The 27,564-nt window shown below is 37.9% G+C and overlaps 1 protein-coding gene across 6 annotated transcripts in view; it reads left to right on the top strand.

Annotated features, from left to right (window-relative positions):
• Positions 1-20,634, top strand: part of LOC114031541 (interactor protein for cytohesin exchange factors 1-like) — a 193,332-nt gene extending 172,698 nt beyond the window's left edge. For all 6 annotated transcript variants that reach the window (XM_027846675.1, XM_027846680.1, XM_027846677.1 and 3 more), the window contains 2 exons: positions 9,107-9,300; positions 19,327-20,634. In XM_027846675.1, coding sequence (XP_027702476.1) covers positions 9,107-9,300; positions 19,327-19,530 — 398 coding nt within the window. In that variant the 3' untranslated portion in view covers positions 19,531-20,634. The remainder of the gene's footprint in view (positions 1-9,106; positions 9,301-19,326) is intronic.
• The last annotated feature ends 6,930 nt before the right edge of the window (positions 20,635-27,564 follow it).

Here is a 27,564-nt window from a genome sequence, read left to right as displayed (position 1 = left end):
TGCCTTTAGCTATAAGCCCCCTTCTTTATCTCTTCTGATGCTGCCACCAACTTCTGGTGCAGGTTTGTCCTCATCATCTCATGCCTGGTGTATTTCAAAAACCTGCTGGTTGATCTCCCTGCCTCAAGTCTCTCCCCACTGCAATCCATCTTCCACTGAGCTGTTACAATGATTTTCTTAAAGTATAATTCTGACCATGTCCACTCCTACCCTGCTGCCATTCTACATTCCATGGACCTCAGTGGCTTCCTGTTGCCTCTAGGCAAATATAAAATCCTCTGTTTGCCTTTTAAAGCCCCTCCTACACCTAGCCACCTTCTACCTTTCTAGTCTTCTTACACATTACTCTCTTCCATCTCCCCAACACCCCTCCACATACTGCACATTCTTGTGACACAGGCCTCTTGTTCCTAATATATGACATTTCGTCTCCTGACTTTGGGAATTTTCACTTGTCATCTCCTAGGCCTGGAGCTCTCTCCCTCTTCATTTCTACCTTCTGGCTTTCCTGATTTCTTCCAAGTCTCAATAAAGTCTCACTTTATGCTAGAAACCTTTCCTGGTCTTCTTTAACATTAGTGCCTTCCTGTGGAAAGTATCTTCAATTTATCCTGCATTTGTCTTGTTTGTACCATTACTTGCGTGGTGTTTTTCCCACTGAGAATAGGGACTTTTTTTTTTTTTAACTTTCTATGTATCCTCAGTGCTTAGTATAGTGGCTGGCACATAGTAGCTACTTAATAAATGCTCATTGACTTGACTAGTGGGAAAGCTCTTTGGTGCAGTGTGTATCTGTTTTTATATTTGTTTTGTGGACTTTTAGGTCCCATGATCTAGTATGTTACCAGCTTTCATTATTATTGTACTCTTAATTTCCTAGCCTGTGGAGACCTAAACATCTGACATTGAAAATATTCTAAATATAAAATTCCAAATATAAAGTGTCATGTTAAACCACAGTGTCAGGTACATTGTAAAGCACTTTAAATAATGCTTGTTGACTGACTGACTAATTGACTTTGCCTTTGGTTATAACAGTGGTATATCCCCAGTGTTTATAGTATATCTTTGACGCCATGATATGAAAAGCCAATAGTTACTTTTAAAAATTTTAGACATCTACATAGCACAATAAGGTTTACAAATATTTAGATACATTTTCTCATTTTATTCTTTGAGAAATGTGTGATGGAGAAAGAAGGTGATCTGGTTATGTTGCTACGGAGAGGGGTAATGTGCAGTCTGAGGACCACCACTGGTATCCACACACTGTCAAAAGAAATAGAAGAATGTTCTCAGGATGTTGGATGAGAGGTAGCCTGGGATGGAGGATAGAGGTCTGGCTGCAGAGTTGACATGACCTTGAGTCTTGCCTCTGCTTTATACTGTCTGTGTGGCCCTGCTTAAATCATTTATCTTCTTAGTGCCCCCAGGTATTTTAAGTTGCAAATCTGAATTGATGAAGGAAATTTTCTGGCTAGAATTCCCTATGGCAGTGAAATCACAGGTGTGAATTCCCTCCCCCCCTCCTCCAATTCTCATATTAACTGTGTGTGGTAAAGTGTCATTAATAACACCCTCATTTATCAGATAAGAAAACAGGCTTCAAGTGACTTGCCCAAGATCCCATGGCTAATAAGTGGTGAGGCAAGAATATGAACCCACTTCATCTTGGCTCTAAGTTCAATGTTCTACTCAATGTGGGGTTTTGTCTTTATGCTCCAACACCAGCATTCTTATAGGGTTATATTGTCCTCATTATTTGTGGCTGCCACTAGTTTCAGGTTATTGGAAGACAGCCCCACAATGTTCTTTTTAGTTTTAAGTTTCCTTTGATGGAATTCAAGTTAGAGGTTACCAGGAGTAAACTATTAAGTGATTATTGTGCCCTTGCCTCATTGGTTGCTTCTCTGCTCCTTGATACATAGTGTTAGCTAAATTGTGCACTTCCTGATAGAGAAATATTAGATTCAGGGTATAGATTGAGATGTTCTTTTTGAACATGGCTCATGTGGGTATGTATTTTGCTCAACAATGAATATTTATTACAAAGGCTTTGTTTTTCTTTATTCTTTTCAAGTGGGATGATGAATGAGAGAGAAAAATAGATTCATGTGTTAATTAAAAATTTTAATATTTAATATTAACAAAATTTACCTCTTAAAGGTTATGTTTAGTCAGTTTTCATTTTATTTGAGTAAGTCTTAGTCTTCCTAGGTCTATCTTAACATTTTAGACAGTTTCAGATCGTGTATGCTAATTCAGTTGAAACTACTAGATAATGTTGCTTGGACTCTACACAAGCTTTCTGTAACTCTAAGAGTTTCACATTTCCATATGGCCTCTGCCTATTTCTGGGAGCATCCAATGGAACAGATATGCTCTATTGATGTAGAATTCTTGGAAGCCTTGATTTCACAAAACTGGGTTGGGAGATCCTCTGAATTTTAAACAAACAAAACAAAACTCAATTTCTAGTGCCCTTGATTTCAAAATGGGAGTGGGGGACAGTGATAAGGGAAGACAACCGATTTTATTAATATAAATTCATTAGTTTGAGAAATGGAAGATATGAGATTCACAGAGAGTTGTTTTTACTACTTTGGACCGACTCTAAGAGTCCCTGTCCAATATTCCTCTGTGGAATGCAACATGGGATTTTTGCCTGGATCAAGTTGTACCAAGATATCAAAAGTTAATTTTGTTTTATAATAATTTATTTCCCAAAATTTGATACGATATATATGTATGTATGTATGTATGTATGTATGTATGTATCTATCTATCTATCTATCTATATCTTTAATCCTGGCATAAGCCAAGAACAATTTCCTTTTCTGCTATGATCAGTAGTAGTGACTTACTCAGTAATAGGATTTCTAAACTAATATGTAGAAATAGAGCACAGTGAGTTTAGCAAAATATTTGAGTACATTGATTTGGGTGTATTTGTGAACCAAGTGGTAAGATGTGAACTGGACAATACAATTCAGTGAATACAGAAGTTGTTCACCAGTGGGAACCAAAGAGTATTAATTAATGGATTGGCATCAGTCATGAAGGTCAGAAGTAGAGGAACACAGGGACAAATCAGTTGGTTAGTTGGCATGACCTGAAAAAAAGATCCAGCAAAGAAGAGAGGTCAGACAGGTACAAGGAAAACCAGGAGACAGTACCATCACAATTAGAATTTTTGGTCTCATTCTGTTGAACAGTTTTACCAGTGATGTGAATAGAGGCATAGATGCATATGTTCAGTGGATTTACAGAGTACATGAAGCTGTGAGGGATAGCCGATATGTTGAATGATGAGCTTGGATCCAAAGCTAATGGTGGGCTGGAAACTTAATACCTGAAGCTATTAAGAGGAAATTTAATACGGAGAAATGAAAAGTCATATATTGGATTTCAAAAGGAATCAATTGCAAATGACAGGAGAGATGTGCCTACAAGCAGTTCATGACCTGAGGGTCTTATTGTGTGTAAATATGTTCATGCCATCACAAAAACTAATGTAATCTTAAACTTAGAATAGAGAATGGCCAGTCTCATTGTTCTTGGCAGCTGAGTGGAGGATGGATTGGAGTGGGAAGAAACTTGAGGCAGGGAGACCAATTAGAAGACTATTGCAATAGACCAAGAGAGAGGTGAGTAGAGCGTGAACTTGATTATTGTCAGTATGAATGGAGAGAAGGGTATATATACAAGAGATTTTTGTGAAATTGATAAGCTTTGACAACAGATTAGATATATGGGATAAGTACAAATGAGGAGTTAAGGAGGACAATGAGGTTAGGAGCCTGGGTGGTTGCCTAGATGACGATGATCCTGATAGTAAAAGAGGTTGGGAAGAAAGGAAGATTTTGGAGGAAAAATAATGAATTCTGTTTTGGACATATTGAATTTGAGATGCTTATGGGATATCTAGTTCAAGGTATCCAAAATGTAATTGGTGACATGGGACTGAAGCTCAGGAGAGAGATTAGAGCTGGGAATAGAGATCTAGGAACCACCTAAATAGAGATGATAGCTGAATCAACAGGAACTGATGAGATCCCCAAGTGATACAGTATAAAGGAAAAGTGAAGGGACCCTAGTACAGATCCATTGGTTAGTGGGCATGACCAGTGAAAACATCTAAGCAAAGAAGAGAGGTCAAACAGGTACAAGGAAAACCAGGAGAGATCACTGTCACAAAACCCTAGAGAGAAGAGAGTATCTAGGAAGCGAGAGTGATTGACAATGCCAGAGACTGCAGATAGCTCTAGAAGGCTGAAGATAGAGAAAAGGCTATTAGATTTGGCAGCTAAGAGATCATTAAACTTTGGAGAGAGCAGCTGACAGTTGACAGAACTAGGAGCAACTGATGGAAGTTTACAAGGCAGTAGATTTTAATTAAAGATAAGGGTGTGTGTGTAGGAGTTAATAACAAAACTGTCCAGAAAGTCATTTGGACTCCTTTAACTGTCACTGGAGTTCCTTAAGTAGAGCTAGACAACCAATTCCTGGGAATGTTACAGAGGGAAATAATATTTCGACTAGATGATCTCTAAGGCTCTTTCCAACTCCAGGATTTTATGATCATGTGACAACAGAGATTTTTAGAGGAAATTTTTACAATTTGTTTTTCTTATTATGCAGAATTTTTCTTTTCCCATTTGCTTTCTGCAAGTTGTTAAACTACAGTATTTAGTAAAACACTCAATTCATGAACTGTAGTTACCCTTATTAACATTAAAGTGCAACTACCAAACTACTTAAAATATCACAAAAATACAAGTTCCTTAGGAAGCAGTTAGGTGATACAATGGATAGAACACTGGGCGTGGAGCTCTGAGTTCAAATCTCACCCCCCCCAAGATACTTATTAGCTGTGTGACCTTGGACAAGCCACTTATTCTGCTTCAGTCTTCCTCAACTGTAAAACTGTAGTAACAGTACCTGCTTCTCAGTGTTGTGAGGATCAAATGAGATAATATTTTTAAAGCATATACCAAGGTACCTGGCACATAGTAAATGCTTAATAAATGCTTGTCTACCTCCCTTCCCCCAGGACATCTGAAAATCCTAGAGCCAGAGTCCTAAGTCCAAAAACTCTTCTGATTTTGAGACATCTTTTCTTCTTTGAGACATCTACCTAAGAGTTGAAAAGATCTTGAAAGCTTAGTGGACTGCAAGCTCAAGCTAAAATGATCTTAGGCTGAGTTTGGAAAAGCCACGTCCAGGTCTAGGGTGGCAATAGTCCCATTGAACTCTGCCTTAATCAGACAGCATTTGAAATGCCGTATTGAGATTTGTTTACCACATTTTAGGAAGCACATGGACATGTTGGAGATCATCCAGAAGAGGGAGCCCGGAATGATTTTGGGACTCAAAGCCATTCCAAATAGTTTTCATTTCATATGAAGATTGATTGAAGAGAGTATGGATATTTAGTCTGGGTAAGAGAAGAGTTACAGGGAACATAATATCTGTCTTCAAGTATTTGAAGGCCTACTGCATAGAATAGAGATGTTATGTTCAGCCCCTAGATGACAAGAATGGGAATAAGGTGCAGAAAGACAAAATTATAGTGTCATAAATTTAGATCTGGATGGGACTTTAGAAGCTATGGAGTCCAAGGCCCTCATTTAAGAGATGAGGAAACTGAGCTTGATAAAGGTTGAGTGATTTTTTTAGTGGTCAAACAGCTAAAAAGTATCTGAGGCAAATATGCTCTAATCTTCCTGATCCTAAACCCAGTACACTATTCGTTACACCACTCTAACTCTCCAGGAGTGAAAAACATCCTTACAAATAAGGAAGGAAGGATGGAAGGAAAGAAGGATGGAGGGATGAACAGAATGAAGGAAGGAAAAAAGGATGCACAAAGAAAGGAAGGATTTTTAAAGTACTACAGTTGAGGAAACTAAGGCAAACAGAGATTAAATGACTTACCTAGGATCACACGGCGAGGCCAAATTTAAACCTAGGTCTTCCTAAATCTAGGCGCAGTGCTCCAGGTCTAGTTGCCTAGGATATAGTGATACAAAAGTGAGGAATGCCTTCAAGCAAAAACTAGATGACCAGCTGCCATGTGAATTGCAGAGAGTATTCCTGTTTATTTACAGATTAGACTGTGCAGCCTCAGATTTTCTTTCCAACTCAGAAAGCCTGTGATTCTAACATTCTTACATTCTTAGCCTAACTCTGACATGGTTGTCGTGACTTGTTACTTCTGCCTTGCTGATCTCATCCAGTGATGACAGTTGCACAAAATCTCCCCTGTGTTGCATGTGCACAGGCCCAGTCAGGAAGGCTAATTGTGCCCACATGTAGCTTTGAATGGAGTTTTCTGGCATTGTTCTTCCAAAACTGTTAAGAACAAAGTATTCAGGGCTAACCAATACCCTTGACAATTAAGTTTCATTTGGAGAATTAAGAACCACTGTAATGCAGGCACAGTATCTATTTTCTTGATTTAAAAGAAAATGAGAACATTTGTAATTAATTTTCTTAGGGACAACATTTTTTTTCCTGAAAATATCATGTTCTGGAATAAAAATTCATAGAGTCAAAGGCTTGGAAGAGGTTCTACTCTTAACCAAGTTATAAAATAGGAATATTATGTCTGTCTCTAATGTCTTCAGCCTCCTTTCTTCTCCCTTGGTGAAGCCTTCTTACCATTTCTCTCTAAGGCACAGTGCACTCATCCACTGCCCTCTATCAAAACCTGCTTTAATGAAAGCATATGAAGCTTATTTACATGGCGGTAACACTTTAATCAAATATTTGCATTAACTAGATATTAGTACTGTAAATTAAAGGAAACTGAGGTAAAATTTTAGGGATTATCAGGTAAGGTAGCTATTTTGAGAATCGCCTTGAGAATTTTAACATGTTTGGTGGTTTCCTGATTTGTGAGGTTAGCTCTAATTGGAAGGGACCTTACAAGATCACTTACTGAATTTCTGTCCTCTGTCCTCAGACAACACTCATCCCAGGATGATGAGAATCAATCAGTAAATATATATTGTATGCCCACTGTGTGCCCAGCACTATTTTCTATTTTTATGAACTTCCTAGAGAGAAGTATTGCACAACCTCTATTTCAAAGAGATTTCAGTGCTTAGCAATTTTGTTAGTACTTTTTGTCAAAAGATTAAATTATTCAAAAGATTCAATATTTTATCAGTGTTATTGACTGATAAATCCTAGGCAGGTTAGGCCTGGATAGGGCACTAGGCTTAGAGTCAGGAAGACCTAAGTTCAAATGTGGCCATAGAAAGAATTTATGACCAAACAAGAGATAGAGAACGTTATGAAATGCAAAATGGATAATTTTGATTACATTAAATTAAAAATTTTTTGCACAAAGTCAATGCAACCAAAATTAGAAGAGAAGCAGAAAGCTGGGAAACAATTTTTATAGCCCGGGTCTCTGATAAAGGCTCCATTTCTAAAATATATAGAAAACTGAGTCAAATTTATAAGAATACAAATCATTCCTCAATTGATAAATGGAAGGATATGAATAGGCAATTTTAAATGAAGAAATTAAAGCTATGTATAGTCATAGGGAAAAATGCTCTAAATCACTATTGACTATCAGCGTGGCTAATGTGACAAAACAGGAAAATGATAAATGTTGGAGAAGATGTCGGAAAATTGGAACACGAATGCATTGTTGGTGGAGTTGTGAACTGATCCAGCCATTCTGGAGAGCAATTTGGAACTACGAAAACTGTGCATGACCTTTGAGTCCTGAAATACCTCTACTAAGTCTATATCCCAAAGAGATCATAAAATAGAGAAAAGGACCCACATATACTAAAACATATATAGCAGCTTTTTTGTGGTGGCCAAGAATTGGAAATTAAGGGGATGACCATCAGTTGGGGAATGGCTGAACAAGTTGTGGTATATGAATGTAATGGAATACTACTGTACTATAAGAAATGATGAGCAGGCAGATTTCAGAAAAACCTGGAAAGACTTGAATGAACTGATACTGAATGAAGTGAGCAGAACCAGGAGAATGTTGTACACAGTAACAACAACATTGTGTGATGACCAACCTTAATAGACTTGGCTCTTCTCAGCAATGCAATGATCTAAGACAATTCCAAAAAACTCATGATGGAAAACACTATCCACATCCAGAGAAAGAACTCTGGAGTCTGTATGTAGATTGAAGTATACTGCTTTCTTTTTTGTTTTTTTTTCTTTCTTATGGTTTTTCCCTTTTGTTCTGATTCTTCTTTCATAATGTGACTAATGTGGAAATATGTTTAATATGATTGTACATGTATAACCTATATCAGATTGCATGCTGTCTTGGGGATGGGGGGAGGGAAGGGAAGGAGAAAAAATTTTGGAACTCCAAATCTTGTGAAAGTGAATGTTGAAAACTATCTTTGCATGTAATTGGAAAAAATAAAATACTATTAAGTGGGGAAAAAAGACTTTAAGGGAAAAATGCAGTGCATTTAAAAACCACCACCATCAACAAAACCCAAATATGGCTTTAGACACTTACACTAGCTGTGTGACCCTGGGCAAGTAACAATCTCTATTTTGTTTCAACTTCCCCGTTGTTGAATGGGGATAATAACAGCACCTACCTCAAAGGATTGTTGTGAGGATCATATGATACAGCACCTGGTACTTTGTAGGTGTTTTATAAATGCTTATTACTCCCCCCTTCCCCTTTGTATGATAGTTCATTGAGGGAACTGGTGCTTAGCTTGAAGAAGACTAGGGAGGGATATGATTGGTGTCTTCAGGTATTTGAATGGGTTGTCATGCTGAGGAAGGATTAGTTTTTGTTTTGTTTTGTTTTCTGTGTGGCCTTAGAGGTTATAGCTAAGAGTAAAGAGTGGAAATTACAGAGTCCAGTTTGGGTTTGATATCAGGAAAAACTTCCTAATACTTTAAAGGTGAAATGGGCTACTTCAAGAAATGATTGATTCTTTCTCCTTGGAAGTCTTCAAGCAGAGTCTAGACAACCATTTGTCACATTTGTTATAGTGGTGATATGCTATATGAATTGGGTGAGATGGTTTCTGGGGTTCTTTCCTACTCTCCAAATTAGTGATTCCCTGTGATAACTGTTTTTTCTTTATAGAACAGACAAAAGGCCTTGAAGATGATGAAATGGAAAAGCTTTACAAATCTCTAGAACAAGCCAGTTTATCTCCTATTGGGGATCGACGACCTTCAACCAAAAAGGAGTTGAGGAAATCATTTGTCAAGCGAAGCAAAAATCCATCCATCAATGAGAAACTCCACAAAATCCGGACGTTGAACAGCACATTGAAGGTAAAGTTTCTGGCTTTAAAATGAGCTGACAGGATGTTTTGCTCCAGGGGGAAGTCCCTCTAGTGGTATGGGAGCTCAAACTGAAATCTTCGTAGAGCTATTTAATCCTGAGTGTTTTGTGAGGTCTTGTGTGTAAGGCAGTCAGTTAGTGCAGTGAATAGAGTTATGGACTTGAATTCAGGAAGAACTGATTTCAAGTCCTCCCTCATGCCCTTGCTGCTACCTCTGTGATCCTGGGAAACTTATTTAACCTCTTTCAGCCTCAGTTTCCTTATCTGTAAAATGGGGATGATCATAGCACCTACAGGGTTGTTTTGAAGACCAAATGAACTAACATGTAAGATATATTTACAAACATGAAAGAAACATAAATATTATACAAAATTTATGTATATATTATACATATAATTATATATGCACAAATTTTATATATATGTATATGCAACATATATATTATAGATAAGTATAATGACCCCTCTTCAATAATCCTTGCTTTATATAGTCATCTTGAAGGAAAAATCCCAATATATGCCATCAGTTCCTCTCATTCACTTGTTCTAGGAAGCATTTTTGTTGTTCAGTTATGTCCACCTCTTTGTGACCCTGTGAACCATACTATCCATTGGCGTTTTCTTGGCAAAGATACTGGAGTGATTTTCCATTTCCTTCCCCGGTAGATTAAGGCAAACAGAAGTTAAGTGATTTGCCCAGTTTGAGTGTCTGAGGCTGGATTTGAACACAGGTCTTCCTGACTCCAGTCCCAATGCTTTATCCATTGAGCCACTTAGCTGCTTTCTATCTAGTAAGCTTAAGGAGTGACATTAGGTTCATAAGTAAATTAGAGATTAGCAGCATGGTGTAGTGGACAGAGAGATATCTCTGACATGTACTGGCTGGGTCCCCTTGTAAGTCATGTAACTTCCCTGAGATTTAGTTAACTTGCTACAATTCCAAGTTGCAGAGAAGATTCAGATCTATATTGGTATGGCTATGTCGCTGGAGCTCCTTATGCCAGTGAAGTCACAAGTTTAGTCCAAAAAGCCACACAAAACAAAAATAAATGGGATATAATCTGTGGGATGCTGATTGCTCTACTAAAGAATGTCATTTTAATTACTCTGCATGTCATGAAAACCTACTAGAGGTGTGACCATAGGTGTGTATCTGCGATGTTCTGACCAAGGTCAGATTGGTGTCTTTTCTATCGAGTGATTTGCAAACTCAGTGGCTTCCAAATGAAGTTGTTTAAAGCTGGGAATTTGAATGAAAGCAGGATAGTGAAACGTGCGCATGTGTGATCATGGAGAAACAGATGTTTTCGTGGCATGCTAACAATGCACAGGATGTACCAGAGTTATTTTGGGTCCTCCTGTAACTAAAATAGTTCTTAATAGCAATGACATCCTGCTTCCATATCAGCATAATACCATGGACAGAAGTCTTAGAGACTTTGGAAAACACTCCCTGGAGTGAGAGAAAACATTTAAATTCTGGAAAGCTTTGATAAATCAGCTTGTTTATTTCTATTTTTCAATCTGTTTTAGCATCATGCATCATGAGTGGGCTACCAGGAAGCGTTGTGGCAGTGCAATGATATGAAACAGCAGAGTGAGGGGCTCAGTGGATATTAAACAGGCTTCCCATGTTGGTCAACAGAAGATTAAATCATCCTAAAATATCTATTTAGAATTCTTTCCCTTTGTAGTGAGACTAGGAGACAAGGTTTTGGGAGGGTATTTTAAAGAGTAAGGATTTGATATTCATTCTCTCTAAAATGATGAGATGGCTCACCCCTTGCTAAACCATGACCTGGATTACTCCCACCATCTGCTTCCCCTGTTCCTGTAGACCTGGAGGAAGTCACACAATCATGCTGAGTGCACTGTAATTCATGTTCTCCAGCCTCAGCTGGATGCTCACTGCAGCAGGACAATCTTTTTACTCCTTCCCAAATGATTCCTTTTCTCACTTTCCAAAGAGCTATTCCAAACCTTCCCTTTATCTCCAAATGTTCTACATCTCTTCTTCCTCCTCTCAGATAAAATCTCATTTCTTATTTTATTGACACAATTGAGGCAATTTGCCATGGATTCTTCTCCCTTTCTTGTCACCTAAAACTCCTTGACTTTATACCCCACTGTCTTTTCATTTATTCCAGTCTTCAGGAATTAAATGGCATTTCTCCTTCCCAAGGTCAATCTTTGCATGTGTCTTGGATCTCATCCCCTTCAGTCTTCTCCAGCATATTCCAACAACATATCCCTTCTCAATGTTCAGTCTTTCCCTATCTCCTAGTTCCTTTCTTATTGCCCTCAAATGTGCTGTGGTGTCCCCTATCCTTTAAAAAAACCCAAATCTTCATTAGATCTTACCATGTCCTTAAGTTATTATTCTACATATCTCTCCTTTTGTTATCTGCCAAACTCCTAGAAAAAAACGTCTATACTCATTGACTTCACTTCCTTTTGTCTCACTCTTTAACCCTTTTGGCTTCTCTGAAACTGTTTGGTGCAAAGTTAACAATGACTTTTAAATTGACAAATCTAATAGCCTTTTCTCAGTTCTTATCCTTCTTGACTTCTCTGCTGCATTTGACACTCTTCTCCTGGATATTGTCTTCTCTATGGATTTTCATGGCATAATTTTTTCTTTTTCCTCATACATGTCTAATCATTCTTTTGCTGACTCATCATCCATATCATGCCCTTGTCTCACTATGCCTATTTCCCAAGTTCAGTCCTGGCCCTTTTCTTTTCTCTAGCTACACTTTCTCTCTTGGTGACCTCATTAACTTTCGTGGGTTTAATTATCATTTCTAAGCTGGTGATTCACAGATTCATATATCCTACCCCAGTTCTCCTATGTCACCAACTGCCTATTGGCCATTTCAGACTGGATGTCCCAGAGATGACTTAAACTCAACATGTCCAAAATGGAACTGTTAATTCTTTTCTCAAAACTCACCTCTCTTCTCTATTTTTGTCGAGGGCATCACTTTCAACCTCCCAGATTTACCCTCTGGTATTATTTTCATCCTTTCATTCACCTTAGCCCCATGTGACCAATCATTTGTCAAATCTTGATGTTTCTATCTCCACAACATCTCTTTGATTCATATTCATTTCTGTATCTACCAATCACAGGTATTCTAGGAAAACCAATGCATGACATTTTTAATTTTAATCCAGATTATTGACATTTTATCTAATCACTTTCTTAAGTTTAGACTACAAAACAAATCAAACTATAATTTGTAGTTTTTATCAATTTCCAAGGTATAAGTTCTTACACTGAAAATTTAACAATCATGAGCTCATCCTAGCTGGCTCCATCAAACCCTTGCTACCACTATAATTCAAGCCCTTATTATTTCTCTCCCAGATTATTGTAATGGCCTTTGAATTGACATTGTGTCTCAATTTTTTTCTTACTCTATTCCATACCTGCCAAAATAATTTTCCTTAGGTACAGATCTGACCTTGTCACTCCCCTATTCATTTAACTCCAGTGCCTCCCTATTGCCTTAGGACTAAATATATACTATTCTGGTTTTTAAAGCCCTTTACAACCAGGCTCCAGCCTATCTTTGCAGCCTCATTATATAGAACTCTTCCTCCTAATCTCTATAATCCAATCAAACTAGCTTTATCTCTGTTCTTTATACAGGGTACTCCAGCTCTTGTTTCCTTGTCTTCCGCTGCCCATCCTCCATGCCTAGAATACACTCTTTTCCTCTCTGTCTCATAGAAGCCCTCTTTTCTTTCAGAACTGAAGCACCACCTTGTACATTAAGCCTTTCCTCATCCTATTAGATTGTATTCTCCTTGAGGGAAGGGGCTGTCTTTTGACTCTTTTTTGTATCCCTAGTGCATAGTAGACACTTAATAAATGTTAATTGATTTATTGGCTCCCCCATCTGCTATTGTTTAACTTTCCTTACCACTTTACATTGATTCGTTTTATTTTGTATATATTAATATGTGTACATGTACACTACTCCCTTAGAATGTAAGCCCCTTGAGAAAAGAGATGTTTGCATTCTTTTATTTGTATCCCTAGATCTTAGCAGAGAGCCTAACGTATACTAGGTGCTTTATTACTTGTTAATTCTTTGATTAATAAGACTGAATGACCTCTAAGATCCCTTCCAGCTCTAAATATATGAGTTTATAGTTACATAAAGTAAATGAAAAGAGAAACACTACCTTTATGACTAATGTTGGGGTATAGGATTCTTGTCCACTTCATAAGCTAACCACATTCCTGATAATAATTCAATTTTTATATAGTGCCTTCCCCCAAATACCCCTGTGGGAGCAAATTGAGAAGTTAAATGACTTGTTCACAATTGTAGTTAATAATTGTTAGAGTCTGATGAGCCCACATCTTCCACCTCCAAATCTGGTGATCTTTACTGGCCCTCCTGTTCCATAAGGCTATTGCAATGTGTAGTTCATGTGTTCCTGTTTGATCACAAGTATATCTACATCTTTAAAATGAGCTGGAGAAGGAAATGGCAGACTGCTCTATTATCTTTGCCAAGAAAACCCCAAAACAGGGTTATGGAGTGTTGGACACAACTGAAAAATGACTTCACACACACACACACACACAAACACACACACACACACACACACACACACAGAGACACTCACACCTCTAAATCTTTGTTATAGTAAGAACTAGACATGGGATCATTTGGTGGGTCTCTTTTTTCTTCCATTGAATATATTCTGTTCTTCAGGGCAGGGAAAATAGAAGCCTCTTAAACAGCTAGGTGGCCCAGTGGAAGGGTATGCTAGACCTGGAGTCTGGAAGACTGATTCAAATTTGGCCAAAAAAGCTGTGTGAGCCAGGACAAGTCACTTAACTTCAGTTTGCTTCAGTTTCCTCACTTGTACAATGGGGATAATAATAGCACTTACCTCTCAGGGTATTTCAGGATAAAATGAAATATTTGTCAAAGTGCTTTGCAAACCTTAAAGGGCTATATAAATGCTGGTGATAAAGATGATGATGATGATGATAATATAGTCCCTGGAAGTATTTCTAGAGTGTGACAATATAGTCATTGTCCCCTATAGTCCTCCTTAAGACTCAGCTCTCCCCTGGTCACCAGAAGTCCAGGTTGATAAAGAAATACAAGTTACTTAGCAAACCGTACACTATTGCCCCCTGTATCCACTCCTCTCCACTCTGTAATGGATCTTTTCTTTTGACTCAGTCTAAACTGCCACTCATTCTACACGAGTATACGGGAGGCCCTTTGACTGAACCCAAATTTGAGGACAGCCACATGTGGCCTGGAGGCCACAGGTTCCCCACCCCTGGATTATGGGACTCTCACTGAAAGACTGCATCTACTATGGGAAGGGAAAGTCCAGATTACCATAGCAAAGAGCGGCTCCTCACCAGAAGTGCAACAGCACTGGAAAATACTTTTTTTTACACAATAACCCATTAAGTAATATAGAAAAGCTCTATGAAATGAATGATTTTTATAGTCTTCAGAATTAGCAGTGTGAGTGTGGACAAGACAAACACAGCAGAGAAGTTTCATGAAGAAACAAGGAGGTGCTTAAGGCAATAGTTCATATTGCCCATAAGCACATTCTAGCAATAAAGACAAGTCCCTGCACTGACTACAAACTGGAAAGTAAGCTCTTAAAGTAAGTTCTTTCAGGAAGTTGGAAGAATTTAAATACATTTCCATGAGATGTCATAATATAGATCCCTAGGTATTCTTGGGTTACTTCCATGGTTGCTGACTTTTCACTAAGGCTTTTTTAGTTCTAACTCACCAGTGATGTATCCATCTGATTAGTAGACTGAACCATTGTAGGACTGACTGAAACCCTTACTAGCTGCATGCTCAGCCATAAAGAATGTTTAGCTCTAAATACTCAATGGTGGAAGACATTTTCAATAGTTAGGTCTTGAGTCCAGCCAAAGGTCTAATATTTACCCTGTGAAGTAAAAGTCAAACATTTATTCTCCTCAGCTTTGAAAACTATACTAAAATTCTTGACTGTTTGCCAGAAAATCAGACACATTCAGAGTAGTGAAAAACAAACAAAAAAACCAAACATTTATTCAACCATCATGAGCTTAGTATCAATGTGGTCATTTCATAAATGCTGCCAGCCCTCACGGGAGATATTCTAGGAAAGAAGCCCAAAATACTAATTTTTTTTTTTTATTCACTTCTTTCTTTAATGCCCACCCCTTTCCCTTTCTACTCATAAAAAAGGAAACCCAGAGATTGAGACAAATATGGTGGAGGTTGCTTAGTAGAATACAAGGGTAATGTGAGTTTTGGACCCAACAGAGAAAAAAGATTCTTCCCCCTCCCCCAATACAGTAGTTATATTTGGGGTCAAGTTGAATACTATTAATCATATAAGAAAATGCTTATTTTGTAAAATTTCCCAAAAAGCTAGATATTTGAAGAATAAAGTGTTAAGTTTTCTAAGCAATAGAAGTATCTTAAGAACAATGTAAAAATCTTGACCGTGCCTGGCACATAGTAGGCACTTAATTAAAATTATTGATTAAAATATCATGGTGTGATTAGAACACACTGTCAATCTTAATGGAAGAAAAATTCTTTATAAGTTTAAAATCTAGATCCTGGAAATACAATTTAGTTTTATTCAATGTATATTTGTTGGGAGGTATTATGGTATGATGGTCTCTCTATTTCTGAATCTGGAGCTGTGTTACTTAAAAGTTCAAACCTTGAGTAAGTTGCCTTACTTACTACTCATATGAACTTGGGCTAGTCATTTAATCAATCAATCAATTAAGATTAATCAATCAGTAGTCACTTATTCAGTAATTGCTACCTGCCAGGCTCATGATATGTGCTGTGGATAAGAAGACAATAAGGAATCAATACCTGACCTTAAAAATTTCCCATTCTAATGTGGGAGAGAACATTCATATAAATAGATATATATAAAACATGTGTATAAAAAATAGATATAACGTAATCTTGGGTAAGGAGGGCACTCACATCTGGGCTCCAATATCCTATTCTATAAAATGAGGGAGGTGGCTATAAAAATCTCTAAGATCCCTTTCCTTTCCAACTCCTCTAATCCTCTTGTGCCCAAGGCCCCAGGGAAGTTATAAAGATGAATGAAGAAGCCTACATGTTAGAACATGGAAGCTAACCAGAACTCCCCGACATTTTTCTAAAAAAAAATTGAACATAAGTACATAGAAGGGGCAAGTAGTGCTTCTCTTAAAAAATAAGTCTTCCAGGTCCTTCCAAATGTATTTACTCTCTATGTATATGACTTAGAATCAGAGATTTAGAATTGGAAGGGAGCTGAGAGGTCATCATCTTGTCCAACCCCCACTACCCCTTTTCTGGATGAAGAAACTGAGACTGAAGGGATAATGTTCAATTACTTGCTTAATATCACACAGGCAGTAAATGGAAGATTAAAAATTTGAGCATAGCATTTCTGACTTTAAATCAAATACTTTATCCACTGTATAATTTCCTGCCCAAATTTAGTTGACCTGCCTATTGTCACTCTAATTTTTCAACTGTACTCTTTCCCTTTTGTGCCTTCTAGGCCAACTATGATTTTTAGCTTTAATTCATCAACTCGCCTCCCCATTTCTCATTAAAAAAATCTTAAATAATAATAAGTCACATTTAGGTGGCATAGTGGATAGAGCACTGGATTGGGAGTCAGGAAGACCTGAGTTCATATCCAGCCTCAGACATTTATAGGCCCTGGGCAAGTCACTTAACCCTCATTGCCTCCAAGATAAATTTGCCAGTTCTTCTTCTCTTCATCCTATTGCATAAAAATACTTTTCCTAACCTTCTCTTCCTTTATTCCTATCTCAGATGAAGGAGGTGGCCTTTGTCTTTGCTAAGACTAACTCCATCATGAACTCTTGATCCTGACTCCTCCTGTCTTCTCCAGCATATTGCCCCACTATCATCCTCACTCTGCTTCTAATCTTCAATCTCTCATTGTCTACTAGCTGCTTCTTTGCTGCCTACAATGTCCATGTCTACCTTATCCTTAAAAAAAACAAAACAAAACATAACCCCTCATTGGAATCAAACCCGTTAGTTGTAATCCCATATTTCCGTTCTCGTCACTGTGGAAGCTCACTTCACCCAGGGATTATTTCTTACATTGGAAGTACTTTCCACTCCTGAGCCCTCACCTTCTCATTGGCTAATTCCTCCCAGAGCCACCAATTTAAGGAGGAGATCCAGATCAAAGATGTCTTCATCCCCCTCCCCAGATTGTACTACAAATTCTCTCCTCAAGGCTTTGTGTCTGGTGCATTCTCACTCCTTTCTTCCCCCATCAGCTTCCTTTTATGTTCACACATTAGAACATGAACTCCTTGAGGGAAGGACTGTCTTTCTTTTTCTGTTTGTATTCCAATTGCTTAGCACAGTGCCTGGCACATAGTAAGCAGTTAATAAATGATTGATGATTGGCTGACTGAACTGTTGGACTCTACTTTCTTTATCAGCTAACCTCCTTGAAAAAGCCTTCTATAGTAGGGTAGGTGCCTTTGCTTCTTCTTTGTCAGTTTGGTCAGATCATCAGCTGTCATAGATTCAATTTTTATTCTTTGTTGGTGATTCCTGCATGTATATGCCCAACCTTAGTCTTTCTCTTGAGCTCTAGGCAATCTCCAATTTCCTTTTGCACATTTGAAGTAGATATCCTGTAGGTATCTCAACTCAACATATCTAAAACAGAACTCATTATCTTTCACTACAACAACCCTCTCTGCTTCTGAAATTATTTATTGTGTTGAGGGCGCACCTATCCTTTGGGTTACTCCCACAGCCTTGAATTCTCATTCTTAAATCCCCATTCTCACACCACAGATCCATCCTGTTGCCACATCTTGTCATTTCTATCTTTCCAACATCTCCTGTTTTGAGTTTCCTTATCTCCACTTAAGTAGTTACCACTTAAGTAGTTCAATCTCTCATCACCTCACACGTGATATACTGAAATAGCCTCCTCATTTGTCTCCTGGCCTTAAGTCTCTCACCCCTCTATTCTGTCCTGCACTCAGCTGCTAAAGTGATTTTCCTATAGTAAGGAAAATCATGATACCCCATTCCCACCCCAATCCCCTCAATAAACTCCAGCGACTCCCTGTCATCTTCAAGACCAAATAGAAAATTCTCTGTTTGGCATTTAAAGCCCTTTACAATATGACCCCTTCCTACCTTTCCAGTCTTACATTTTAGTTCCCTCCACAAGTTCTATTTCTATTCATTTCCGCTGATCTGCTTACTATTCTTTACACAAAGTACTCCATCTCCTTTCTTTTTTTTTCTAAATTTTTTTAAAATTTTAAACTTAAATACTAAAACTTAAATATAAAATAAGAAAAGAAACATTATGCACTTAAATATTAAAACTTAAATACAAAATAAGAAAAGAAAAAAAAACCTTGCCATATGCACAGCAGAATGTAAGAGAGGGTTCAAAATATACAACAATAAATTTCCATTTCAAGAAAGCCTATGTAAGAAATACTAACACATTGTGTTCAGAGCTGTCCATCTTTTCTTTGCTTCTTTTAAGTTTTCTTTTGTTCTCCATCTCTTTTCTCCATGTATTTGCACTGTCTGTGCCCGGAATCTATCCCTCCTCACCTTTACCTCTTTAATTTCCCTGATTCCCTTCAAGACTTAGCTCAAATCTCACTTCCTGATTGAAGCCTTTCCCAGGTTCCCCAGATGTTAATGCCTTGTCTTCTGAGGTTACCTTTCACTTATTCTGTATCTGTCTTCTCTGTATAGAGTTCTCCATGTTATATCCCTGATTAAAAGTGGATTCTTTGAGGGCTGGGGCCATTTTTACTTTCTCCTTTTATTCTTAGCACTTAGCACAGTGTTTGGCACATAGTAGGCACTTAATAAATAAAAGGAGTAATTTTTTGAAAGGACTAATCCTGGTTCTTTAGATTGTATGGAAAATATGACTCCATTTTTGATTTTTGTTTTTTCTCCTTTACCAGTGTAAAGAACATGACTTAGCCATGATTAATCAGTTGTTGGAGGATCCAAAGCTGACGGCCAAGAAGTACAGAGAATGGAAAAGCACAAACAGCTTGTTGGTTCAGGAGATCTATCAACAGCAGGGTGCAAAGACGGCCACTGAAGGGCCTTACCTGGAACCTGAGGAACCATCTTCTTTTGCCCATGTTGAGAGTTCTATTTGAGATCCAGTCAGAACTCTCTCCCTTACCTTGTTTTATCCTCGGCAACCCTTTAAACTGCTACAAAGTCTTACATTTTTCCTTAAAAGGAGACCTAAAAACTATTCCCCAGAGATCTGGCCTGATAAAGCAACTTCACTGGAAGCAAATTAGCTAATGCATGGAATCTCAATTTCAAATGACAGTATATCCATTTGATGGATCAATCACTTTAATTCAGGTATATACAATTGAGGGCCTTCTATATACGAGGTGCTATAAGAGGTAAGGAAGTGGGGAGAGGGACATGATCTATTTCAAGGAACATACAACAGCAATCTGTGGAATAGAGAAGGGATTCACTCACAGTGATTTTGATAATTTCATGATTCAATCCCTCGGTAACAGGAAGAGAATGTAAAAAAGAATATATGTGGTCTATCTTGTTGGGTTGCCATGTTTCCCATGTCACTTTTAGATGGGAAGAATACAGTATAAATACTTTTTTGTATTGTTGCTATTTAATTCAGAATCTTGTCTTTGGGGTTGCAGATCACCAATCTCATTTCCACATCCAGTTAAAGGGAATACATTGGCATTTAAAAAAAGAAAGACTCAGAAGAGAGCTATTCCATGGGAGTGATGTTCTGTCATTTGTGGACTCAAAGGACTACTTGACATTTTCAAATTTCACACTGGTTGGGGAAATTCTACAGCACGTGGAAAGATGTTGCTTGTGCCACTTGGGAACATCTGTTTTCTGACTTTTTTTCATCAACTACAGGAGTTAACCATGCATCGGGAAAGGTGTGTCTGCTGCCTGTAGACTTGACTGTGGTACCACTACAGGATTTGCATTTGTGTCCAGGTGCCCTAGGAGCCACACAGCAAGGATATTTTTGGCACCTGAAGTTTTTCAATTTCTTTATTCAAAGAAATGAAAAAAAAATTTTGAGCTGATTCATAGTTGGTTTTATTTTTGTAAGGTTATCTGTCACTTTATGGCCTGTGTGAATATATAGCTATGTATATATAAATATGTATATGTTTGTTATTTAAGTCTATTTATAGAAGTCCGGATTTACCAGTGTTAATAAGATCATGCTGTTTTTCCCTTGTTGAATAGCCTACATGTTCTAAGTAGATATGTTTTTCATTTGAGAAGAAATGGGGATATTAGTGAGTTGTTTCAGTCATTCTGCTGCATCAACTGTGAAGCCGGAAGTATTTTCAGGAAATCTGTAGGATATATATGGGGACCTGCCAAATATGTTGTTTGGTTCCTCCATCCTCCATTGTAGCAGTATAGTATAAAGGAAAGCACACCGTACCAGGAATCAGAAGATCTGGATTAAGGATATGGCTCTATCATTTATTAGTCATGGAATCTCGGCCAAGTCACTTGTCTTCCCTGAGCCTCAGTTTTCCCATCTATAAAATGGAGCTAGGAATAGCAGACTAGACAATCTCTAAAGTTCCTTCCAGCTTTAACATTCCCTGGTTCTCTTTCCATATTTATACATGTAGTGGCATTCACAGAATCATAGAACTTTAGAATTGGAAGGGACCTCAAAGAAGCTATAGTCCAAACCCATACCCGAACAATAATCCTTTCTACAATATAGCTGACAAGGCAACACCTCAACTTTGCAACATCCAGTGATGGGACACCAACTACTTCCTGAAAAACAACCCATTCTATTTTGGAAGAGTTCTAGTGGTTAGGAAGTTTTCCATTTCACAAGGCTGCCCATCTCTTTTTAACTCTCATCTATTTCTCCTGGTTCTGGCCTCAGGGACCAAACCAAAAAACTCTTAATATCTCATCCATTTGATATCCCTTCACATATTTGAAGAGAGCTGTCAACTATTTGTAAAACAAATAAAAATTTAGTTTAAAATTATTTAAATTGGGCAATTTTGGCCAGAGAGGTCTTACAGTTTATTACATTTTCATTTAACTTTGTCATTCAAAAAAAAAAAAAAAAAAAGGAATTCTATGTTTTGCTTCATTGTAAGGAACCTCTTCCTTTAAACAGCTCTCTCTCACATTGCCAAGTATATGTATATATTATATATATATTTCAACTATGAATATATATGTTACATATAATTGCATTGTAATTTTAGTCATATTGTGTATGTAGATATGTGTATATATGTGTGTATATAAAATGCGTATATATTTGCAATTATATATTTGTGTGCATATACAAACACACACGTAGTCAAATGCCAAACAGATGCAAACACTCCTGGAACAGCATTCTGATTAAGATGTGTTAGAAATCCTAATACTCCTTGTCAAAGATCAACTTGGTTTATTAGAGGAACAAGTTGAGGAAAGAAGCTGCTTCATTTAGGAATTATCTTAATCACTCCTCACTAGGAGACAACCGTGGCTCACTTTGGTCTTACATCAAGCAGACCACTTCAATGGCACATTCTATTTCCCAGCCTAAACATTAAAAATGTAAGGAAACCCCTAAATTGTACCTATCAGCTAAATGAAAATATTCAATCAATTTTGGTTAACATCCATTAGGGGTCAAGATGTCCCTCCTGAAAATTGAAATTCCACATGCTAAGCTCTGCCCTTATCTCTATATAGACTGGGGTGGTGGTGGTTGGGGGAAGGTGTGGAACTGGAACCCAAGGAGTCAACTAAATGTCATTGGTTATAATTCTTAGAATTATTACAAACAGACACTAGTTCTTACTAATGCTTTGAAGCTTCCTCTGTTGTAAATGGAGTTACTGCGTAGGCATTACTCTTTACATAGATAGGTTCTAGCGGAAACTTTTTTTAAAAAAAGCATCGCATGATGCTTAAAAAAGTAGTCATAATGGGATGACTGATGAATAGCCCAGGTACTCCCAATGGTATCCTCTGATGTCAAGGGGATGTGAGGAAGGCCCTCAGGCTGTGGAGTGGATCTCCTGCAGTGAATTTAGGAGAGGACATGGAAAAGGATATCTACAGAATAGGTAGGCATGGGTTTAAGAGAATACCCAAATCAGTGAGATTACTGATCTAGTGGAGGAGGATAAAGCTCGGGTACTATTGCCCCCTCTCTTTGGAAATTCAGGTAATGTTGGAAATAGATCTGGAAAGTTGAAAACCTTGTCCTGTCCCAGGTAATGGTAGTTTTTCATTACTTGAGTATAGAGGGTCTGACCAAGAGTCAACCTAATAAAGTTATTAGGTAAGGCTCTCCAGATAGCTTCCTGTGGAAAGTGTGGAAATGTCTTCACTATGATGTATGAGAAGGCTGATGGAGGTAAATGTTTTTGTGTTTCTTCACAAAACTGCTATAGCACCATCGATGGTTCAACTTCTTTTAGGAGTGTTCATAGAAGTTTGCTCAAGGTAGGTCACTGTGGGTTAAAAGATAAATGGAAAATGGCATCAATTCAAGTTTGTTTTTAGAGAGTGTGTCCTCATGTATCCCGTAACTAAACTAAACCACTCAAATGCACCAAGAAAATTGGATTCATCTAGAGCTACCCTAAGAGCAGGGTCCCAGTGAGAGTAGGTGATTCAGAGCTTTCCTTGGTGACTGAGGTCAAAAGAGGATAGATACCCCCTGGGGACACCTCAATCCAGACCTGACTCGAGAGGTCATCTCAGAAAATGGAGGGCCAGCTATAATATTTGCTGCCACTCTTCCTCCTCATTCTACAACTCACAACAACGTGCTGTTCACAGGAGTCAGCACCAGAACACTCTGAAGAATGTGCTTTGATAGTGACATTTGTGACAAGCCCTTCAACTAGCCTCTGGGTCCTTTGTGAGACCTCTTGCATATGTCATAGAAAACCAGTTCTTGGAAAGTGAAAGATTCAAAGAACATTGCAAAAAATGCCCAGAGACACATTTCTAAAGGTTCTTAGAAACCCCAGAAGTATTGGTATTTGGAGTAGAATTTAGATGTAAAATTGATGTGGAAAGCAGAAACTAGAGAACATACATGAATGAATTAATTAAATATACACTGAAGGTCATAGTGGCTCAGTCACAGAATCAAAAATTTAACAGTTGGGAGAGATTTTTAGCAGCCAGATGGTCCAACCCATACACCCACATTTCTTTACTATAACATGCCCAACAAGTGGTCATCCAGCTTGAAACCTTCCCGCCATCGAAGGGAAATACATCACCTCTTGAGGCATTTCATGCCATTTTGGGGCAGTTCTAATTGTTAGGAAGTTTTTTTTCTCCCTAGCATTGATCATAAATTCACCTTTTTGCAACTTTTATTCATTGCTTCTGGTTCTGTCCTCTGAAAGGAGATATTCCCTTTTACCTGTGATGGCAGAGAAAGCCCTCTTCTAACTGTAGTGGGAATTCTTTCCTTCATCCCTTCCCCCTCCCACCCACAACCCTAATAATGAATTATTATATGAATTGGGGACAAACCATTTAACTTACTAGTATGTTTTCCCCCATTTTGTTAAGACAAATTATATCATTTATTAGTCATTTGGAGATCCTTGAATAAAATGGATATTTAGAAAACTGATAGCATCCCACTTTTTTTGTGAAGAGGGAATTGGGAATTGGCACAGGTTGTTACTTTGGCCAAAACCCTTAACCTCAATTTCTCCATAGGTAAAATAAGTATTAATTCCCTTATTCCCCTAGAGATGTTATGGAAAATGAATGGGATAATCAGATGTTCAAGTAATAAGCCTTTGGACTCCAGAAGGTGCTATATAATCCCAAGGGGTTGAACATAACCAAGTTTCACACTTAATATCAGTAAATATCTCTATAAAATATACTCCCATGAATTGATCTCAGAAATATTTGTATTAAATATAGATCCACATATATTCTAGGCATTGAAGATCAAACTCTCAGTCCATACTAAATAGCTATCAGGGTCCAAAATGAAGTGCTAAGTGCAATCTTTCTCTGACTTTATAGCACTATCAGCCTGTAAGCTCCATGAGGCCAGGGAATGCCTTCAATTTTGTATTCTAATTAGACTAATAAATAATGGGTGCTTAATAAATGCTTATTGGATTCAATTGTTAAACTTGAATTGGACCTTCCTATCCATGTTCCTCTCAATACAGCCAACATGTCAGTATTCTCATTTCAAAGTAAGAAAACTGAGTTTCAGTAAGGTAAAAAGATGATGTGCTTTTAGCAGCATGACATAGAGGAAAAAACACAAGATGGGGAACCAGAGACCTGGATTCTAGTCCCAGCTTTTCTCCTAATTAACAGTGTGATTTGGAGCAAGTCACATAACCTCTTTGGGGATCAGTTTCCTCCTGAAAATCAAGGGATCTCTGAGATCTTTCAGTTCCAACATTCTCAGACTCTCAAGGATTCAGAATTATAGGTCAGATAAACAGAATGTTATTGTGCCGGTGAGCCAGGTTTCCCTTTAAGGTAGAGTCAGTGAGGCTATTCTATGATACATGGTCCAGCCACAAACATTGCCATAAAAGACCATAGACTTCTACGAATGATTCTCAGCTGTGGAAGACTGTGTGAAGCTGTGGGTTCGTTTTTTTGTTGTAAGAATGTGAGAAGCTGCGGGTTTGTTTTTTTGTGTAAGGCAGGAAGTGGCTTTCCTGCCTTCAATGTAAATAGGTGTTTTACACACACACGAAGAACCAGGGAGCATCATGATGATCTTTACACATACTTTGTAAATTCATCTGTTGTGGAAAGGAGAACTGAGCTGTTCCAGACTGATTGCACCTAAAATATTGAGACACGTCTCTGTGGAGAACTGTTTTTCAAACATCATGTGATACAAAGCAGGATAGTGTCACCGCATTTTCTTGAAGTCCTTGTTTGGTGGGCACTGTGATATTTAGAACCACATGGATGGATGTCTTGATCCTATTTTCTGATTGTTCCTAACTGTTCCTAGAAATACTCCAGACTCCCATGTTGTCAATCTGAAATAAAATGTAGGAAGAATCACCTTATGCTTTTAAAGTGCGTTGCCAAATGTCTTTTTAAAATATTGAACAAAAGAAAATAACATTTAGTAAAGCAACACAGAAGGATGGGGAAGAAATTTCTCCAAACAGCGCTTGCTGTTCATCTACTTCTCTGTTTGCTGCTCTGTGCCAGGAAAGAAGCATCATGTTCTGGGGTTGCCTCCTTGTTCAGGCTTTTTCTTCTACAAAGGTTAGAGTGACCTCTTGTGGAAATGAAGTGAGCTTCCCACTTATCTGAACAAATAGAATGGCCCCAAATAGTCACTGGGTTTCACATTCTGTTGGTGCATGTTAATTTATATTGTTCTGCAAATAAAGCTCTAATGAGGTTGGGGAATCTGTTTTCGAATGATAACGTACTGTTGTCTTTTCAAATGATGCATGTTTTCGAATATTCAAGAGCATTGGAAATATTTCCTAGCATTCATCAGGTTTGACAAAATTGTATTTCTGCCATAAAATTTGCATTGCATTTTTTCACTGTTTCCTTCTTTACCATTTCTAGGTGCTCCAATTTTTTTTTCTACTATCCACAGTATCATTATACTTTGAGGTTTAAATTTACAGCAAAAAAAAGAGTTCCCCTAAAATAAGATACTCCCCAAAACATCTGTTCTGTAAAGCATTTAGGGAGTTCTCTAGTTTAATCCTTACCCATGAATAAATGCCCTCTATGATACCTCCAACAAGTGATCATCTCATTTAACCTCTGTTTGAACATATCAAGCCTGATATATGATAAGCACTTAGTAAAGGATCTATATCTATATATCTGATATATCCTTAGTAAAGGATCTATATCTAAATATCTGATATATCTATCAGTCTGTCTGTTTATCTAACTCCATATCTCTCTCTCTCTCTCTCTCTCTCTCTATCTCTCTGTCTGTCTGTCTAACTCTCAGTCTATCTGTCAATCTATCTATCTATCTGGTTAGAATATTGAAATGACAGGCCAGGTAGACAAAAGGAATTTGACCTTGAAGGGACCTTGGAGCTCATCTACTCAAACTTCCTCTTTTGACTAATGGGAAAACAGGGATAGGGGTATAATTAACTTACTCAGAGGTGGTATAAGCAGAAGAGGTAGAACTCAGATGTATTTTGCTGTCAGATAAGTCCTGTGCTCTTGTTTCATGCTGCATCTATGTTTCTTTTCATCCCATTTTCTGGTTTCAGGAAGTTCTCCAAATATTCTTATTTATAGGTTGCATTGAGCCCCAGAAAAGTGTCCTGTTAACAAATTCCGTATCAATAATGAGATGAAGAAATGGACAAAATGTTGCAAAACTGAAGAGGAAGAATGAAAAATAGAAATATAAAGAAAAAAAGGGACAAGAGAACAACAGACAGATAAATAACTTCTAGTCTCTTCAAATGATGGGATCATAGATTTGGAGCCTGTAGAAAACTTAAGAGGTTGTCAAGCCTAAGCCTTCATTTTACATTGTGGAAACTAAGGCCTTGAGAGATTAGATGACTTGTCCAGGTTCCGAGTGTCTGAGATGCAGGCCTTCCTAACTTCAAATCCATTATACCACAGGAATATGCTGGTTTTGCATTATTGACTGCAAATTATAACCAGAAGTGGCCTTGTCTAGTTATCTCCAAAGTGGGGGCCTTGGTCTGATCCCAAAGTGAGTGATCAACCAAATTTTGCAAATTTTGCGATGTCCTCTAGGTGGAGCCTCCAAATCTCTATGTGATCAACCAAGGGAATCTCAGGTTTTCACCACTCTGGTGTCATGTTCCATTTTTTTGGGAATTCATTCATTCCATTCATATACCTAATCAATTGCCAAGTCTTGTTGCTTCTACCTCTAAATCTCTCACACCTGTTCCCTTTTTTTCTACTTTCACAGCCAACACCCTCACTGGCTGTCCTCTCTAGCCTGAATTATTGCAATAGCTTCCCGGCTGATCTCCCTCAAATCTCTTGCCTCTCAAATCCATTCTCTGGTTGTTTTTTTGTTGTCCTTTGCTCTCTAAGAGTCCCAAAAGGACATCACTGTATTGGAATCAAGTACGGTGTGTCATGTTGTGACTGATGAAGCCAATTTGACCTCAGAAGGCCCTACCACAGGTTGGGCA

This window comes from Vombatus ursinus, unplaced genomic scaffold (assembly GCF_900497805.2).
Source record: "Vombatus ursinus unplaced genomic scaffold, bare-nosed wombat genome assembly UNPS02015175.1, whole genome shotgun sequence".
Classification (NCBI taxonomy): domain Eukaryota; kingdom Metazoa; phylum Chordata; class Mammalia; order Diprotodontia; family Vombatidae; genus Vombatus; species Vombatus ursinus.
This window is presented reverse-complemented; position numbering and strand designations above follow the sequence as displayed.